Genomic DNA, 20788 nt, shown 5'->3' on the forward strand with positions numbered 1-20788 from the left:
AATTGGTCAAGCCAATCTTGGAAATATTCAAAAGCGTCGCCATGGAAACTCTCTGGTATCTTAGGATTCTGCAGCGTCACCTGCGATGGAGTTGCAGTAGCCATGGCGGAAGTAAGTAGACGCGTTCCAGCAGGGTCCGGCAAAGGGTTGAACTTGGTTGTCAGGCCTAGCAGGCGGCGTCTGTACCGGTGAACAGGAATTTCGACGAACGAAGGTGATTCCGCTTTCGAGGTATGGCTCCGCGAAGGGGTGCCGAGCATGAGGCAATCCTACCCCGCACCTCCACCAGTGTCGCAGCCTAGTATGAGACGGGAAAGCCGGCGTAGAGGACGTATGGAAGCACTTTATCAGAGCAGTCAACGCGACGTCGTTGTCGTCTCTGTTTTTCCACTCGCGCGCTATTTCAGCGTCGTTCTCATCGCCTCGCACACAACCGCGGCGACCATATAGGATGGGGCAATATATGCGTTCTCGCCGCTCAGTTTGCATTTAAGCGATAGCCAGCACGAAGGTCACTTCACTGGCCGCTTCTGCCGCGCTTCCACACGCCACGGTTTTGACAGCGAGGGTCAGCAATGATCGAGTGTGACGTGTTTACGTTTGCCTGCGCGCCGACACCAAGGTCTGATAATTTTTTTAGTAAGCGAATGCTTGCAAGTTTATGCTGTCGATAAAACTACCATCCTTACTTCGCATAGCTGTCCCATAAATTGTTATCGACGGTTCGCCTTTAGGGTGAAACTGCTTTTAAACGGAGGTGGGGGGCAGCTTTTTCTACACGTCTCAGTAAACAAGCAGGCAAGAATGAACGAGGTGGGAAACTTCGCCTGCGTTCGCCACCACTGTTTATCATGCGTATTTCGTTTTATTCACTAATTTTACCAAGTTAATATAATTATGTGGTTCTGCGTGCCAAAACCACGACCTGATTATGTAGCACGCCGTAGTGGGGTACTTCGGAGAGTTGGACTACCTGGGGTTCTTTGACGTGCATCTTAATCTAAGAATGCGGGTGTTTTCGCATTTCGCCCTCATCAAAATGCGGCCGCCGTGGCCGGGTTTCGACCCCGTGATCTCGTGCCCAGAAGCTACGCACCATAGCTAGTAGGTAACCACGACTGGTGGCCTACTATTATTATGCGCAGCTTGTTGTCGGTGTTGCCACGAGCTCCTTCCCTGGCATACTGCAGCGAACGGCTGTATTAGGTCACTGCAGAACACGAGTAAAAGCAGCCGCTATGCGTTTAGCTGTGCTGTCGGGCGAGAAGTTTCGCTTCGTCACGCCTTTTGCCGCCCCAGTAGAGGGCGCTTGACATCTTTAACATTCCAATTTCACTGCTAAAATAGGGACAGCTGCGCGAGTTGGTGTGGTAACATAATTACAAAACAGCGCCACAGACGCAGACAGCGGAGAAAAAAGAGGGCGGTGTTCTGACTCTCAAGTTCGGAGTTGGGAGTCAGCGCACCCTCCTCACATTTGTTTTCTGCGCTGCCTGCGTCCCTGGCGCTGGCTTATCAATATATATGCCCACTTCAGCCATACAACTATCATTCGAGAGAACTCTGGCGCGGCCACCATTAGGCCACCATGAGAATGATGGCTACTATATGGATCTTTCTTTCTTTCTTTATTAGAACACAGAACATGCAATCAAATATTTTCTCAGCCCGCCAAAGCAATGATGCTTTTGAGCGGGACTGGGCAGTGCTCTGGCCCGAATGACACAGTCTGCATGTGATCTAAGAACAGAGGAAACAATAGGAAGAGAGAAAAAAATAAAAAGTACAAGAGCAAAATTGAAATTCTTATACGTGCCACAAACAGTAACCTGTGGTTCGCGAAAGCATCGATGCTTTTTTGCGGACCACAATGCATTTGGCTTCAACGAGGCATAATACAAGTTCACAATTTCTATCCCTCCTCCCTTCCATTCCCTCTCCCTTTTCCTCCATCGCTCGGCTAATTTCTATTATTTGTCCCTGCACGAGCAATGGTTTAAGCAAAGACATACTACAGCAGCAAAATATATGTACAGCACAACCCTCTGATTCATCATATACATTTGTAAATGTTTTGGAAGGGTAGCAGTCATCAGTCACTATCAGAAAGTAAAAAGAACACAATACACATAGAAAAACATAATACCCTAGTCTGTTTTTTACCTGTATTAGCGAAAGTTCGCCAGAAAAAGTCCTGCAACATGGTTTTCTTCTGCTATTCCCAGCCACTTGTCATAACCGTGTGACGTACAAGATCTCCTATTTTCCTAAATGACGATAATTTGGGAACTTGTATTTTATTAAAGTAGAAAGGAGCAAAAAATGATCTTCTTTTACCATAGTTCGTGAATGCTTTAGCCCGAAGGAATATCTCAGTCTTGCGCAGATCCCGAGTTTTTGCGTTTTTTGTTTGAAAGGATTCATCAAAGTAATGCTCCGTAAATCCTACGGGGAGAAAAAGTTGTGCCATCAGCTCACTGTGGCTGATGGAGTTGCTGTTTGTTCCGTATGCTGTTATTCGGTATTTCTTGTATTATTCTATTTAACACGTTTAGCCTATATGAGGAAGCAAGTCCGTAGATCGTAATGCTATACCGTAATGCGGTTTCACCTAAGGACTTTTATGCGAGCTTTCTTAACCGAGCGTTGCATGCTGATCTAATTTTGTACATGGCTGCTCATATTGCACGAAGTCATTCAGCTACATGTTGCATGTGATGGAAAAATGAGAAATATTCATCGAAAATAACACCAAGGTACTTTATTTTTGTGGCATACTGCATACTTTGGCAATATATCCGATGCAGTATTCAATGTACCAGTATAGAATCAAGAAAGGGGCTGACAGATGGAATACCACAGTGTGGTATAAAGTTTGTAAACAGGGATAAGGTGCCTCAGAAAGGCCGGCATTTCTGAGGCACCTTATCTCTGTTTACAAACTTTATACCACTATGCAAGTATAGGTGTTCAGTTAGCCGTACTTTTTTTTTGTACGGGCTGTGAAAGCAGATTAACTCTGTTTTGCTTTGTTCACAAATATGTAGTTGTTCTCAAACGATTCCAATATTTTGTATATAACGTCCCGTAACAAAGTAATGCAGTCCTTAAAACTTTCATGGGGTAATATTAAAGCAGTACCATCCGGAAATTGGTATAACTTTAAGTACAGTGCTTGGTGGCCTAAATCGTTAACACACAAATTAAAAAGCAGTGGGCCCAGTACGGATCCTTGTGAGACTCCACGCTTTATGTGTATTAACTCGCTGTCTATATTTTCAAACCGAACGACCTGATATCAATTTTTTGAAGTAGTCGTTAAAAACCTCTATGAAAAGCCCGCGGAATCCTATTTGAACTAATTTTTCTAAGGAGTATTTCGTGATCTAACGTGTCGAAAGCTTTCTTCAGATGTAAAAAAAGCCCCCAAAACCCTAATTTTCACTGTTAACTACGTCTGCAAAGTCTTCTGGTAGTGTGATTGTGCTTCTCTTGCAACGAAACTCATACTGTGAATTAGACAGTAGGTGAAACTTTTCCCAAAACGAAACCATTTTCTTGTGCATAAGCTTTTCTAGAACATACGACAATGCGGGCAAGATTGCTATAGGTCTATAGCTTTCGCACTGTTGCCTTTTACCGTTTTTTTTTTGTAAATTGGTCTAGCTAAAGCTATTTTCAGTGTATTGGGAATCTGGGCCGTCCTGAATAATTCTGAGTAAATATATAGCAGCACACTCTTCAAACAAGCAAAGTTGAAGAATATCTCACGAAATCAAATCCCATCATATCCTGGCATTCTAGTTATGGAAAATGACTTGATTACATACCAAACATCGATATCAGTTACCTCGCTCAAATATCCGGAGGTGACATTTGGTTTGATTGTTACGTCATATGCAGCCCTAGGGAAATTTTCCTGAAATTTCTTAACAGTATTTGCAAAGCAATTATTAAATTAATCTTAATTAAAACAATTAGGACAAAATATTAATTAGAATATTCCTGCATCATAAATGAGAATCATGACGCAATTATTCGCTGGCAATAGTATGATTTCAAGTTCGATAATGAAACAAATTTGCCAAGAAGCTATAAACATTGCCCTTCTTATTGCGCTATGTCTAACAAAACGCGCACTGCTTGAACAGCAAGCCTTTACCGCATTTATATACGGTGCACATCCCAGATATTCGACAAAAAGCTATTTTCTACTTCAGATTTGTACAAGGTATCGTCATGCTTAGTTACCATCCTTACTTGAAAATGCAACTGTTCCGCCGCGCTCTTGCCCCCTTGCGAGCGCCCGACTACGCGCATACCCGCCGTAGTGGATTGCGCTCTTTCGCTTCGCTAGAAGCTACCAATCTGCAAGTGCCCCCGGTCGATCAGGTCAGGTTCTCCTTGGCGCGCCTCGGGCAGCCACTTCTCGTGACCGTTTAGCTCTTGATTCGTGTCGGCAACACTGTAGCTATGGAGGCGAGCCAGATGAGTGAGGTGAGCACCTGGTACGAGGTGAGCCCCTGGTCCGAGGTGAGCCCCTGGTCCGAGGTGAGCCCCTGGTCCGAGGGGAGCCCCTTGTCCGAGGTGAGCACAGACGCGAACCAGAGTGAGGATGACAACCACCCTACCATCTTTGTGGCACTGTGCTGCTTCCTCCTTATTCTACTTATATTGCTGCTGCTGTCATTACACGGAAGCTTCAGCAGTGCTTCTGAAGAGAGTGAAGGAACTGGCAAGGCCGAACCAGCCGTCTTTATATACCCCAATCAGAGCGGCAGCAGCGGAAAATCGTCGCCACCGGCGACATCGAATTCTGCCACGGCGTCGAGCGGGAGCACGACAGGTCCGCACACTACTACTCCGGCAACGACCAAGCCAACGCCGAGCACAACGACAGAGGACAGCTGGCTCTACAGCCAAGACTATACGCTACCAATCTGGACCTATCTGCACAGCTACCTCTGTCCCTTCTGGGCGGACAAACAGGGCTTTCGCAGTCACCGTCGCACGTACGGAATCGCCTACTTCCCGTACATGTTCTGCCACTATGCTATGTACTGCTGCTACACTCTCGACCACAACATGCAGCTGCAGCCTGAGCTACCTGACGTGGACCTTCCGCCGAGGGACGCCGTGCGCCGCATGGCCAACTTCAAGACGGAAAACCCTTACCTGCAGGTGTGGCTCGCTGTTCGCGGCCCTGACTCGGCGTTTCTCAAGCTGCTGAACAACGCCAACAACGAGAAGGCCACGTTCCAAAACAACGCGCTCGCCTGGATGAAAGCCAACAACTACGACGCCATCCGCATGTGGTGGAACAACGCGCCCGACTCGCTTAACCGCAGTATCGCGGAGCTCTACAATGACACCAACGATGTTTTCTTGCAGCACAATAACCGCACGTTTGGCTTTGTTTTTCCATACGGTTCCTACGAACGGGCATCGTACAACACCAGCAAGCTGGCGCACAGACAAGCTTACCACACCATCGTGTTGTACCACGAGTACCCGCGTAACATCACCAACCGAAAGGCGACGACGTACACCATTCGGGAAATGAGAGTCTACTCGCAAAAGCTGAACCAAACAGACCGCCCCGCCTTTTGCCACTTGTATCCATTTGTGGCACTGACGTACAAGATCGACCCGGCTAAGTGCGCGAACGGAAGCAGCAGCAAGCCGTACGACATCGATCCACTGGGATATGGGCCTCCGGGACCGCTGACGAAGATAGCGGGCATCCTGTCGCTGCCAGAAGTGTGCGACATCCTGGACTCTTCGTGGAACCAGACCACCATTCTGGCCGACACCGCAAATTTTCGCCCCTATTATCATTTCGCCTGTAAAGGGGAGGATGCCATCGCCTACACTGCCGAAGATGACGCGTTGGAGAATTTGAGGGAACTTGACCACGAGTTCGAAGAAGAGGTGTTCGGCGTGATGAACCCCGAGTACGATGACTTTCCGGGTGTGTGTCCACCACCAATAGGTGTTCCCGGTGGTTATCCCATTATGAAAGATGCATTCCACATAATGGTACATTGATGATGGTCTTTAAGAATACTTTTCCTTTTTTGCCTTTGTCGCTTTTTGGCTACAAGTGTGACAGCTGTGACACTGCATCGTTCTTTTATTTATCCTTTTTTCACCGTTCTCCACCGCTTTAACAGAGCATGGACATTTGCTTGCTTGTTTGTTTTTTGTTTGCTTGCTTGTTTGTTTGTTTATTTTTCTCGTAACTCCTTATGAACTGCTGTGCCCTCAATAAACTTGGAATGAGACCACAAGTACTAGAACATGGCAATTACAGCATCGTTAATTGTCCCTAGCGCTCTAGGTTTACTCTAAAACAAATGCCAATAAATATTCTTACGCTATAGTGGCGGTGAAAAACCACACAGAAGCAAAATCGTCATTCACGAACCTAATGCTTTATTGGGCGAACTCGCGCACAGAAACACAAGTGACAATCGGAGTGCAACGATTGCGGAAAAAACAGTTTCGGTCGTCGAAATCTCATCTGCGAGTATAACGCGCCAAATATTATAGCGCCAGCATTGGGAGTGTCAAAGCAGAAAAATCAATGTGTTTGTGAGAGAGAGAACTATGTGATGCCGGTCTGCGGTGTGTGAAGTCGGTCATCTTTTTAGAGAGGTGATAGAGGAGCTTACAAGAGCTTACCAATGGGAGAGCTTAGAAGATCATGGGGCAGTCGAGAAGCCACTCAGAACTGGGAAGGAGAAAGAGTGCAGCACACCTGCGTATGCACTCTAAGAAAAGTTTACACCCTTTGGAGTGCCCCTTCTGCCACACAGCCTTAATCGTCATCTGCCTTGATGCGTTTCCTTTCTTTAGCACCGCGAGCCCGGTACTTTCCACCAACGAACGGCATGCGCGTTATCAGCATGATAGCATTCCCGACAGGAAAGCAGCGGGCGCGGCGCTTTCAAGAAAGGAAACGCATCAAGGCAGATGACGATTATCGTTGTGTGGCGGAAGCGGCACTCCAAATGGTGTAAACCTATCTATAAAGTGTGGGTGCTCAAAAGAGGAAAAGTCACAGCTGGGTATCTCTCCCTCCTTCCAGCTCTCTTTCCTTCTCGAGAAAGGGAGAGGGCGGCGGTGCTGCAGCGCCATCGCCTCTACTTTCGAGGCACCCTAGTCACGCAACACTTACATAAACCTAGAGAAGGGAAACGGTACCTTCACCAGTGCAAAGGAATTAAGAGTAGCGGCAGCGTTGTGAACTAAAGTATACGACCGAGAGAATGCGCTGGCAAAATCAAAACTAATATCATCATCATTACGTTGTCGCGCAGAGAGTGTACCGCGGGTCTCCTTGCTGTCTTTCCGGGAATCTTGGGGTCTCCTTGACGCGGGGGGCAAACCTTTGTACACAAATAACCGCGACGGCGCCGCAGGCAGTGCTGCCGCGCGGCCGCCGCCACCGCCGCGCCTGACGTCACACGTGCACATGTCGCGTCATCTTCCCACGCTCGGCTGTCAAAAGCTGATTAGTTATGGTCAGAGTGATTTTGTGTACGGAGTGTTGACGCGACCATTTTTTGGGCCCCTTGAACTCTGACGCTTATTGGATGATGTCGGCTTGCCTGATTAGTCGGAGTAACGAAATAGCCCATTGGTGGAGAAAAGTGTCTCTTGGATGTTGTGTAAACTTATTTAAGGAACAGTTCGAGTAGTTTTTGAGTGTGAGCAAGTAGACAGCAGCAGACGGCGCAACTTCACCACGGGAGACCAGGCCGGTCAGGCAGGCCGACGACGACGGGTATGACATCGTTCGGTTTGTAAATTTTTGCACAGTTTAAACTTTCACACTTTCAGGACTGGGCGGGAGATGGCCATTTGTCGCCCCCCCACCACTTTTGGAAGCCGGGAATACGGCGCCTGTAGATCCGACCAAAATCACTAGAGTGTACAGAAAGTCGCTCAAAGCCCCAATAATGGGCGTCTGGCGTCTCCACCAGCTGCACGCTGAGCAGTGGCATAACAACTGTTCTTCGAGGGGGTGAGAGGCAAGTCACCTCTCTCTCTCTCTCTCTGTATATATATATATATATATATATATATATATATATATATATATATATATATATATATATATATATATATATTGCTAAGAGATTTATTAGCAACGGGCGCGAACGGGTAGCTGTCACAAGCGTTCGGCGAAAGACAGCAACCACGAGCTCATGCCGGTAGCGATGGTGCTGTGGCGCAGGCGGCTACTCTTCTTCGTTACAAATCGCCCTCCGCAGAAAAAGGCGCCATCCTGGCGGCTTAAGGCGAAGAGACTACTATTGGGTCGTAGTACGGCTTAAGGCGAGAGACGTGGACAAGTTCGCGGCCGCGATGGCGTAGGTCCGTCGATGGCGTGAGGGGCTCTACGATGTAATTGACGGAGGACGTTTGCACGAGAACGCGGTAGGGTCCTAGGTACTTTGCGACAAGTTTTGAGGAGAGGCCGGGTGTAGTAGCGGGTACCCGAAGCCATAGGAGAGAGCCAGGCAAAAAAGTTGGGGCAGAACGGCCGGCAGGTTGACGGGATTGCTGCTGCCACTGGTCCTCGGTGGAAAAAGAGCGGGCAATATCGGAAAGTGATGTTCGCAGTACGTGCCACCACGCATCGCTCTGCCGCCGCTACTCTTCCGCATTCATCCCCACGCCATCAACGGCAGCACAACCCTGCATATAATTTCCGCTTTGACTTATGCGTTACATGGTCTTTTTTCGTGGGCTTTACCACAAGGCCATACACCGAGCGCTCCTTGCAGAGGGAGCGAAGGTTACGTTAGCGGCATCTACCTAACCTCCCTCTCACCCGGAAGGAGCCGGGTGGGAGGGAGGTTAGGTAGATGCCGCTTTAGCGGCCACAGGCCAATAAAGGATGACCCGTTCTTTAATGTGTTAAAGGACCCGTCACGAGGCCCGATGGCAAATTTTGATTATACGCTGGAAGTTGTTACGTGTCCTCTAGGGAGCGTTCTGGCGCAATTTTTTTTCAAGTCGGCGCATTATTGGCCGAGATAGAAAAAAAATTGGAGGACGCTTAAGCTTCGCCTTCAAGAGTGGAACGCGACAGCGTTCCCGTCGACCCGCCAAGGGGTGTAAGACAATGCGCTACGGCACAGCGATCACTTACGAGGCGCCCCGCATCGGACTTAGCGTCCATTTATCACGCGGTGAGCGTCGAGCAACGCAGCGTTCGGCGCGGCAACGAACCGTGCGCCTGAGCGAACGGAACGAACCAAAGAACTCGATGTCTCGGAGGGGAAATGAGCTACGCCAGCCAAACGTCGTGATCGGCACGGGCGGAGAGATAGATAGATAGTAATCTAAAGAAAGGAACGGCGCTTGATTCTGCAGCCGGAAGCACGGCGAAGTGCCGTCAGGAAAGAGGGAGTTGGGACCGCGACGCGCCTGGCACCGGTCCCAATGCGTGCGCGGCGCGCCTCCTGTCGGGGCAGCGCCGTACATTGAGAGGAGGGGGTCTTCTGTGTTTGCCGCAAGATGGCTCTGCGTGTGCGGAAAGCGCAGAAGAAATGCAGCGGAAACGCACTTCGCAACTCGTGTAATTGCGACTTCTGTAAGTTACATGTTCATATCTTCATAATTACCGATATACACCGCAGTATAACTTTCCACGGCTCTTTTCGAAGGCAACACCGCATTCACTAGAGGCGCGTTTGCACCGCTTGGAAGCATCGAACTCGTGGCTGAGTGGTAGCGTCTCCGTCTCACACTCCGGAGACCCTGGTACGATTCCAACCGAGCCAATCTTGGAAGCTGCTTTTTATTTATGAAGCGCCTGCCGTGATTTATCGCTCACGGTCAACGCCGCAAACGCCGACACCGATGCCGACGACACCGGCTTTTCTGCGACACGAGCTCCTTAACGCTATCGCGTTAATATTTCAGTGCCGCGAACCCATGATTTCAGAAGGCGAGCTCCACTGCATAGCGAGACACTGTCTCCAATCGCGCCGTGTAGCCTCCGCAAGCGAAATTCCTTCCCTAAGTTCTCCCATACCGGACCTCGAGGATTGTGCAACCCATACGTCAAGGGCCCCTCCTTTTTTTTCTCCTTTTTTAATTATTTTTTTGCGGTGCTGCACACTTTCGCTGGCTGGTTATAAAGGGACAGGACTAGCCCAGTGCTTGGCGAAGGGGGTGGACGACTTGCGCGAACTATCCCTATCGCCCCCGCCAACTATCCCCCCCCCCAGATACAGATCGTGGTGTGCACGGTGCCGGAGGTGCCTGTACGTGACAGTCACGTACAAAGAGCCGTAGTGGCTGCTAACGAGGCAATATGGAAAATGAGCCGAGAGAAAGGTTCCGAGCTTGTCGAAGTAAACAGCGAAGTGAGAAGGTGTGGTGGTTTTGAACCAGACGGGATCCGCTTAATTACAGGCTTGGACGAGAAGTAGGCTGGCGACTTGCTGGTCACGCTGTTGCTTCTTAAGGGGGCCCACGGGCGCTAAGGAGGCCAGAGTAGGTAGCAATGAAGAAGGTCCCCTATTGGAACCTCAGAATAGCATCGCCGTCTATAACAGAAAAAGGAGGAAAACAAGAAAGAGAGCTCGTCATGCAATAGGCTACACAAACATGCAGGGCGGCAGAAGAAAGGAAAAGAGGGCAGAGATTGAGGAGCAATTAAAAAGAGAACAAATAGGGGAGTATGCGGTTACAGAAACGCACCTTATAGACTCGAAAGAGCCGCCAGTCATTCAGAATTACGTTTGGGAAGGGTGCAACACAACTAAGTCAAAAAGAAAGGCAGGGTGAGTGTGAATGCTCCTCCATCAGGGAGCCAAATTTAAGATAGTAAATTCAAAACATCAAGAGCATCTTTGGTTATCAGGTACAATGAGTGTAAAAAAACTTGTCTGGGCGGAACTTATTTGTGGACCAGAAATAATTGCACAGAATAGAATCAAGAGTTAGTAGGATATTAAGTGCTGATATTAAGACTTTCGGGAATGGTGAAGAAAGGATCGTATTAGTTGACGTGAATGTCCACATACATAATCTAGATTGCTATGCCGACACCAACTGGAAGTCAATGCTAGACCTTTGTGATAAACATAACCTCCTTATCGTGAACACAGGGTCTAAGTGTGAAGGGCAGATCCCGTGAAAAGTGGGAAACCGGCAATCGACTGTCTGATGACAGAAGGAATTCCTGATAAGGTGAGAGGAATGGTCTTTGACGAGGAAGGGTATAGCAGCATAGGGAGTGAGCATAAACGCATCACTTTGAAAATGAGTTATGTAGTTGGGAAAGAGAGCAAGGAGTTCAAAATGGCCTGTCCAAATTTGAACACTGAACAAACAAATATTGTCACTGGAGTCGAGGAAGAACTTGGCAAATGGCCAAATAAAGAGTGGGGATATAGTGAGCTTCTAAGTGTAATAACGACAGAAATACGGAAAGAAAAACAACATGTTCGCTGGAAAGGGAAAAAACCGAAGAGCTGGTGTAACGGAGATACGTGATGCGATTGCCGAACGAGCATTTCGAGAGCACAGGCAGGCAAATAAGGCGCAGTTGCAGCAGGATGAAGTAACCAGTAAATGGGAAATATACCGAGCGAAAACTCTATGCTTCAAATACTGGTGCAAGCAAAGATAAAAGGTGAAAGTGAACGTTGGTTGTCAGAAATACGTGAAAAAAAGAAGGCCGCACCTAGAATAGTTTGGAACCACATAAAATTATTAGGCAGGAAGTCAACAATACAACATGTCCTAGACAAAGATGTAAACAAGCTGGAAGGGGAAGCGGCATTAAATTACGTCCGAAAAATAATAGCCGCATCTTTCCAAGGCTATGAAGAGGTTGCACTTGAAAATAGAAAGAGCGCATTAAAGAGAACCAGATGGAAAAGGAGCTGGTGCTGACATCCTTCAACTGGAAGGAAGCCGAAAATTCCTAAACAACGAAGTTCCCGTTAGGCTGATTAATGAACCAGGACCAAAAAGTAAACAAGCTCTGTTGAAAGCACTAGAAAAAAGTCTAAATGATAGACGAATACCTGACAGTTGGTAACAAACTAGTATGAATTTAAGTTACAAATGCAAGGGGAGAAGATACAATTCACTCGTATAGACCGTTTATTTATTTATTTATTTATTTATTTATTTATTTATTTATTTATTTATTTATTTATTTATTTATTTATTCAGTTACCTCACAGGCTCCCGAAGGAGTATCGCGTGAGGGGAGGATACAGGGAATTAGCGAAAAGAAAGGACGACTAAGAAAGTATACATTGTTAGCGAGTAAACATGAAAGAACAAATATTAAACAATATAGATAACGCGATAAATGAAACAATACGACTGTGTGAAGTAGCAAAAAAAAAGGAGTGCCAAGAAATTATACAAGTGGTAGCTGGCAAAGATGAAAGAACAGGTCTCTAACAATGTTAACGTAATACAAAACAAACATTCAAACAAAACAAACAAAAGAACTATGCAGCTTCGCTTAAAGTATTTACTTAGGTGCGCAGTATGGTTTAGTTGTGATGAATTATGGAAATGATATGCATAAGCGTGCTTTGAAAGATACAGGGTCAAGAATGTCAACTATGTCGTTTGGTAGGTCATTGCAATGCTGAATGGCACGCGGTAACGCGGAAGAATTGAAAGCATTGGTTCGTCCAAAGAAACGCTGGAAGCTGAGATGATTATGCAGGCGCTGAGATGTACGAGATGGACGAGTGAGCGGCAGAGTGGACGGGCGCGTGCTCTGGACTATTTTGTGACATAGACAAAGCAGTGCTATGGTTCTTCGTGAATCAAAATATGAGAGGGATAAAGATGACCTATTTCTAGTCACGCTAGAGTCGCGTTGATAATCTCTGACAATGAAGTGGGCGGCACGGTTTTCGACTGACTCGAGAGTCGCCATTAGGCAAGCTTGATGAAGTGACCAGATAGGGGCTGCGAATTCCAGTTGTGACCTTACGAATGTCTAATAGGCGATTTGTCTGGTTAGGGCAGGAGCATCGCGAATGTTACGTTCAAGATAACCGAGCAGACCTGAGGCTTTGGCAGTTATTTTTTCGATGTGCGCCGACCATGACAGGTTGGGTGTAAGCAGAATGCCGAGCTACATGTATGAATTGGTGAGTGTGACGTGGTTCTTATCCAGTGAGTAATCGAAAGCGGAAAATGTTTTTTGCGGGTGAATGTTATTAGTTTGCATTTATCAGTGTTTAGGGTCATTTGCCAAGAAGAGCACCAGTTAGTGATACGGTCAAGATCTCGTTGGAGAGCGACGTGATCGAAAGGTGAGCAGGTTTGACGATAGATCACACAGACATCTGCGAACAAGCGAATGGATGACGTTATTTCGGATAGCAGGTCGTTAATATAGAAAAGAAAAGTAATGGTCTTTATAGGCTTCCTTATGGTACACCAGATGTTACATCGCTGATACCGGAAATAAAGTTATCGACGACGGTGAATTGCTTACGGAATGACAAGAAATTTCTTATCCAAGATAATGTTAGGGAATCTAGGTTTAAGCATGAAAGTTTAGCTATGAGACCTCAATGAGCAACGCAGTCGAAAGCCTTAGCGAAGTCTATGGAAACTGTCTGTGGGCCCGTATCCATAGTTTAAAAATATCCGTTGTCAATTCGAATGGTTGCGTTTCACATGATAGCCCTTTTCTAAAACCATGCTGATGTTTAAAGAAGAACTTGCTAGTTTCCAAGTGATTTGCTACGTTTGATAAGATTATGTGTTCTATTAACTTACCGGGAACGTAGTGATATTGGGCGGTAATTGTTAACAGCGCTTTTATCGCCAAACTTTAAAATAAAGATAACTTTACTGACCTTCCAGTCATACGGAACTTCCCCTGTTGAGGGGGAGTGTTGAAACAAGCAAGAAAGGATTGTGCTAGAGGGTACTGCTGTATATATTACGATTTTTTAGTTTATTTATAGCATCCATGCCGGAAGAAGTTGACATCGTGAGGTTGTTGATCAGCTCAGCAACACTAGTGGTTAGTATATTGATGGGGGCCGTGTATTGATAATCGAGTTCTGTGGCTGTTGGTATTATCGAATGGTCCTCCTTTGTAAATACGGCCGTAAAGTAATTGTTACAGATAGATGCTGAAAGCTCTCGTGCAATCGGCAAGCCAGAACTATCAAGTATTTGGGAAATTTCGGAATCTTTAACGGGAGAAATTGTTCTCCTAAATTGTTTGGGGTTGTTTTGAAGCAGTGATTGCAGGTCGCAAGAGAAAAACTTTTGCTTAGCTTGACGCAGGGCGTTGCAGTAGGCTACATCACAAGACATGTTTGCTCCAAGATACAGGCATGTCCGCACGTTCCGCAGTCCTTTTTTGTATTTTTAGGGTACAAAGAGCTTTACTGAACCATGGTTTCGATGAGTTAACGCGAAATGAAACCTTTTGTATATGCGCATGTGCTAATTCCATTAACCTTTCTTTGTACAACCATCCATTCTCGTTCACTGTCCGCTCAGAAAAAGTTGCTAGGAATGACGACGTGAAGTTTTCCAAACCATTGTTAATAGCGCTGACGTTTGCTCTTTCGTAATCAAATATTTCTTTCGTGTTCAGGTGACGTGGGCATGAAGGTTTATGAACTGTGAAGTGTAATAGCCGGTGGTCACTGAACCCATCCACAAAAGTGATAGTGGTAACCGCCTCGGGCGCGGACGATGGAACAAGATCCAAAATGTTATTGATACGAGTTGGTTTGCCTGTTAATTGCACAAGTGAAAAATCAAGTGTTAGTTGAACGAACTCTCAAGATGCACGTGATTGGCCTCGCAAGATTTGCCAGACAATGTCTGGAAAGTTAAAGTCACCAAGAAGAAAAATGTCAGCTTCGTTATATTTGGGTAGAATAGAGGTAATGTTTTCGTGCAATTCGGAAATGAAATCGTAGGAGCTATCGGGTGGTCTGTAGCATACACCATAAATTGCATTCGATTGGGGAAATAATACGCAGAGCCACAGAATTTCGAGACTCGAAGGTCATGTCATGTGAAGTCATTACAGTCATGTAACGCGGTGAAGCGTAACAAGCGTAGGAAGGGGCGATTGTCGCGGCACACTGTATGTATTCCTTAATTTTACACGTGTGCACCCGCCCTCACCTGTCACAGTAGGAGCACCGATATGCCTAATAAGTGCACTGACAGGCATTGTGAGCTTTTTCAGACGTACATGTGTCGATTTTAGCCCTTAAGGGCAGTCAAAGACATGAATTTATTTTTTCGGACTGCCGGATTTTTCGGAAGTTTTCGCGGCCCCTAGGGGGTCCGAAAAATTGGACGTTGACTGTAAATTGACCAAGAGTATTCTTCAAATGGTCCGTGGGGCGAACGCGCGGCGAAAGGAGGACGAGAACAGAAAGGATCGACGCACTGGGGAATGAACGGGGAATTAAGTTTTGCGTGATTTGGCGTGAAGGATAAATAAATGAAAAAAAAGAAGTATGCGACCGCTTCTTTCAAGGAGCCTGCGCTCAAAAAACAAATTGTTGGCTGATGCTGGGATGCAGGTGTCCCTCATCAAAACCAAAATAAACTCTTTAAAGCAGTGAAACCCAACACTGAGGCGTCTTGCGCGAGCTGAGAGTATGTCAGGACAGTTGCATGACACTGAGCATGCTATCAGTTGATAGAAATAGCTCATATTCGAAAATATTTGGTTCTGTATGCATCTCCTTTTTATTTGTACTAGAGAATGTCCAACTAGATTTGAAAATATTTTCGAAGACATTTTATTTGCTGTGCATTTTAATAACTCCTCCCTTATAATCTTTTTTTTTTGAATAACATAAACACTACTCCTTAGTATTCAAATTGGATTAGGTCGGTTTTCTTTGAAATTTTTTTTCATATGCTCACTAGAGAGTGACAGCATAGGGCGATATGATTTCAGCACGACTTGACATAAAACATAGTTCTGCATCACTCAGGGAATTTCGCAAAAGCACTCAGGGAAAACCTGGAAAACTCAGGGAATTTGGAAATGTCAACATGGTAGACACCCTGTGTCCACTCCATAATCATGGAATGAGACCACAAATACTAGAGCACGGCAATCATAGCATCGTTAATTTTCCCTAGCACTCTGGGTTTACTCTAAAACGAATGCCAACAGATATTGTCGCGCTGCAGTGGCGGTGAAGAACCAGACAGAAGCAAAATTGTCATTCACGAACCCAGTGGCGTAGCAACAGGGGGCCCGGGGGGCCGTGGGCCCCGGGTGCAAGGGGCCAGTGGGGGGGCGTCGTATACGCCTGAAGACACCCCTCTTTCCGCCGGCTTGACTGGGCGCAAATTGTAAAGAATGTTCCGGTATCCTGTAGCCCGAGCTCATGCACCCGATGTGTTGCGCCGCAGAATTGTCGGCTGCAGCTCTGTCAACACCCCACGAAATAATTGCACGAATGTGCGGGCTGAAAAATTTAATTCGCGAAATGGTCGCTAAACTACACGCGTTGGCGGAACGTTTCATGTGGGGTGCGCTCTTGCTGTGCATTCAGGCTGGGAGCAGGAGTCGCTAAACATACAGTGAGGCGTTGTAAGTCGTTGGGGCTCTTGGGTCGCTCTCCCGTTCAGAACGCGCAGCGAAGACGAACACAGACAGCGGCAAGAGGGCGTTCAACCAGCGCCCTCGCGTTTACGGCGAAGCGTTCGTTGAGAGCGGCGTTGCATAAGTGGGGCCATCAAAAGTCGGGAATGGGATTCTCTGGATCGTCTTCAGACTCGGTTCGGCCGAAGAGTTTGGCGGCGTGTGACTCGACAGGCTGTAGTCGCGGGCCCGCCGCGATGTCCGGCTCGCTTTTCCCCTCTCCCGCTCGCTCCGAGAAGCCGCTGCGAAGCCTGCCGTTATGTTTCACGCTTTCCTTCTTACCTTCGAAAGTATCAGAAAACTGTTGCTGTTGAGTGACTTCGTGTCACAAGTACAGGGTCTGTATCAGCTGCACAAAATTTCATTTAAAGAAAAGGTGAATTTTGTAAGGATATTTCCCGATCGAGATTCTATGAAGTTGTCTTTTTGTGACTACTAGGAAATCGGTAGCGCGAAAAATATGGCAGATAAGTAATAAGCATATCCTTAATAATCGCGTACTTAGTACTTATAGAGGAAGCACTTCAAATAAAGAATTCAGGACTTAAAGTCATATTATTAACTCAACAAAAGCTTCTTAAACAAAATCGTTTTGGGTGCTACGACCTACAGTACTTCGGCACTGCGGGCGGCGCCCAGTATATGGCAGCAGCGAAAGAAATATGAAATAGCGGACCAGTGACGTTGATCTCTTAATCCTCTCCATTTCGAGTGCAAACCCACTGTAGTGCAAACTTTCGCTGGCACGGGCTTGATCGCGGCCTTTTCTTTCAGAACAATCGACGCGAAGCGTGCTCTGTTCTGTTCCCAATCTTCCGGTGGTGCCGCAGCTCGGATAATCACGTTTGTCCGTATAGCAGCAAATGAAAAATAAAGGCTTTATTGATCAGAATGAAGAGAACTCGTAATTGTCATAGCATTGACGCCTGCGCAGCGGGGAGGCAGGTAGCGTTTTCTAATAGGGTGGGAAGGTCAGCGTCACTGACAATTAAATTTTCGTTTTCGTTCAGGGCTGCGTGCCATAGTACCTACGACGATTTTTGTGAAGTTCTTGTTGGGCAAGATATGAATTTCGAGCTTCAATATTTCAAATGCAATATTGTCGTTACAATTGGTAATAAAAACTTTATTATAAAGATATTTTTGTTACTTGTACGTGAGTCATATTTTCCACGATGCCGCATTTGTATTGGCTGCCAAGCCTTACAGTCTGACAGATGTGCACATAGGCTTATCACACGTTATCAGTGCAGCACGCTGTGTTATTTGGAGCAGGAAAAACGGCGTATATATTTGCTGCATTCGCGATCTCTGGGAAAGAAAGCGAAGGAGAGGGGGACCCAGGGAACATGCGCGGTATCCAAGACGGCTGTACTGGTGCTGAAACCCGGAAATTGTCGATATCCTCGCCTTCCTCGACTACATCGGGGGGGGGGGGAAGAAAACCTATGGGCCCCGGGTGCCAGACGACCTAGCTACACCACTGCACGAACCTAATGCTTTATTGGGCGAACTTGCGCACAGAAATACACGTGACAATCGGAGTGCAACGATGGCGGCAAAAACAGTATCGGTCGTCGAAATCTCATCTACGGGTATAACGCGCCAATTATTATAGCGCCAGCATTGGGAGTGTCAAAGCAGAAAAACCAATGTGTGAGAGAGAGAACTATGTGAAGCCTGTCTGCAGTGTGTGAAGTCGGTCACCTTTTTAGAGAGGGGATAGAGGAGCTTACAAGAGCTTACCAATAGGAGAGCTTAGAAGATCATGGGGCGGTCGAGAAGGCACTCAGAACAGGGAAGGAGAAAGAGTGCAGCAGACTTGCGTATGCACTCTAAGAAAAGTTTACACCCTTTGCGGTGCCCCTTCTGCCACACAACGATAATCGTCATCTGCCTGGATGCGTTTCCTTTCTTTAACGCTGCGAGCCCGGTACTTTCCAGTATCGAACGGCATGCGCGTTATCAGCATGATAGCATTCCCAACAGGAAAGTAGCGGGCGCGGCGTTTTCAAGAAAAGAAACGCATCAAGGCAGATGACGATTATCTTTGTGTGGCAGAAGGGGCACTCCAAAGGGTGTAAACCTTTCTATAGAGTATGGGTGCTCGAAAGAGGAAAAGTCACAGCTCTGTATCTCTCCCTCCTTCCAGCTCTCTTTCCTACTCGAGTATGGGAGAGGGTGGCGGTGCTGCAGCGCCATCGCCTCTACTTTCGAGGCACCCTAGTCACGCAACACTTACATAAACCTAGAGAAGGGAAACGGTACCTTCACCAGTGCAAGGGAAATAAGAGTAGCGGCGGCGTTGGGAACTAAAGTATACGACCGAGAGAATGCGCTGGCAAAATCAAAACTAATATCATCATCATTACGCAGTGAGCAATATGGCCGCTGCGGTAGCGGCTGGTGGGGCTGGTAGCGCTGCTCGCTCGCTGGTCTTGGGCGTTACCGCTTTCGGTGCGGTAATCATGTATACGTTACACTAACATGACCACAGATGTCTTTATTATGTCGCCAGGTGACCCGGAGGCATAGGCGTATCTACAGGGGGCCAGGGGCTAGGGGGGGGGGCTACTTGCCTCCCCATGCACACACTTTCAGAACTGGGGGGATCAGGCCATTTGCCCCCCCGCCACCACTTTTCAAAACCCGTGAATATGGCGCCTGGCGTTCCGACCATGATCACTAGAGTACAGAAAGTCGTTAAAGCCCCAATAATGGGGGTCTGGCCTTGTCCACCAGCTGCTTGCAGAGCAGTGGCGAACCTACTGTTTTTCGAGGGAGTGGTATATATCGGAAAGTGATCTTCACGGTATGTGCCACCTGGGATCGCTCTGCCACCGCTACTATTCCGCATTCATCCCCACGCTCACAACGGCAGCACAACCCTGCATATAATTTCCTCTTTGACTTATGCGGCACGTGTTCGTTTTTCGTGTGCTTTACCACAAAGCCCGACACGGAGCGCTCCTTGCAAAGGGAGCGGAGGTTATGTTAGCGGCATCTACCTAACCTCCGTACCACGCGCATCCATCCGGGTGGGAGGGAGGTTAGGTAGATGCTGCTTTAGCGGCTACAGGCCCATAAAGAACGACCCGTTCTTTTGTTTATTGTTTAAAGGGTCCCCCACTAGGCCCGATAGCAAATTTTGGCTATACGCTGGAAGTTGTTGCGTGTCCTCTAGAGAGCGTTCTGGCGCAAAATTTTTTCAACTCGGCTCATTAATAGCCGAGATCATGGAGGAAGGAAACTGCGGAGGGGCCTTGACGCCACTCTTTGCGAAGCTAAGCGAAGCCGGAAGTTGGCGTTGCTCACGACGTTGCTCCGCCATCATATCGGGCCAGCTCTCCTCTCTTATGGCCAGCTCTCCGCTCCTGTTTACATTTCCCACGAAACCACGCCGCGCTGCGCGCAACGGGGTTGCTCGGACGCGCGCGCTCCACAGCAATACCAGTGGGGGGAAACTCTCCGGCTTCGGTGGCAGAGGTAATTGGCGCCATCTCTGTATTGGGCGAACCCGAAAATCTGTTTCCGTTGCATGGCCTCGTAGATCGACGCGCGCACGCGCGCCGATCCAGGTGGCCGACCCCTTCCCCCCACATCCTCCCCAATCGCACTCCCTCGTTACTCCCTCGCAACTCCCTCACCTTCGACTGTCTCCGCGCGCACGCCGTGCCGCCCCGCCGGCCCGGCGCCAGTTCAGCCCGCCGCATGACGTTTCATGTTTCGTTATCTGCTGTTATCGCGAAGCGTGCGCTGCTTCGCGTTGACCGGCGTGGGGTTGTTTCGTCAGTTTCGTGGTCCTCGGTAGCTGTGTGCTTGTGCTCCGTGATGGTTCACCCGTTTCACGACTCGTACCGCTCGTGCATCGTGCAGTGGTGCACAAATACCTCAAAAACAAGCCTAGCAAAGTTGTTCCGGGTGCTTAAAGACAACAGGTGAGCGCTCAGACCCAAGGACATCAGAAGGCGCATGTACAGGCTCATCCACTCTTGTCAACACGGCTCACCGTGGCCGCGTTGGCCGCGCTCCGCGGGGCGCCAGTGCGTCCGGCGCGGAGGCGCTTCGAAGCGAAGTGGCGCAGGCGCACACGGACCTCGGGGAGGAGCTTCGCGTCGTCTGCCGGATGGATGGATG

The 20788-nt window shown here is 47.7% G+C and overlaps 1 protein-coding gene across 1 annotated transcript in view; it reads left to right on the plus strand.

Moving 5' to 3' along the window:
• Positions 1 to 4350: 4350 nt before the first annotated feature.
• Positions 4351 to 20788, plus strand: part of LOC139057638 (uncharacterized) — a 146932-nt gene continuing 130494 nt past the window's right edge. Inside the window, exon 1 of the mRNA XM_070536223.1 lies at positions 4351 to 4533. Within this exon, the coding sequence (XP_070392324.1) occupies positions 4474 to 4533 (60 nt within the window). The 5' untranslated portion in view covers positions 4351 to 4473. The remainder of the gene's footprint in view (positions 4534 to 20788) is intronic.

Source organism: Dermacentor albipictus, chromosome 3 (genome assembly GCF_038994185.2).
Source record: "Dermacentor albipictus isolate Rhodes 1998 colony chromosome 3, USDA_Dalb.pri_finalv2, whole genome shotgun sequence".
In the NCBI taxonomy this organism is placed as follows: Eukaryota; Metazoa; Arthropoda; class Arachnida; order Ixodida; family Ixodidae; genus Dermacentor; species Dermacentor albipictus.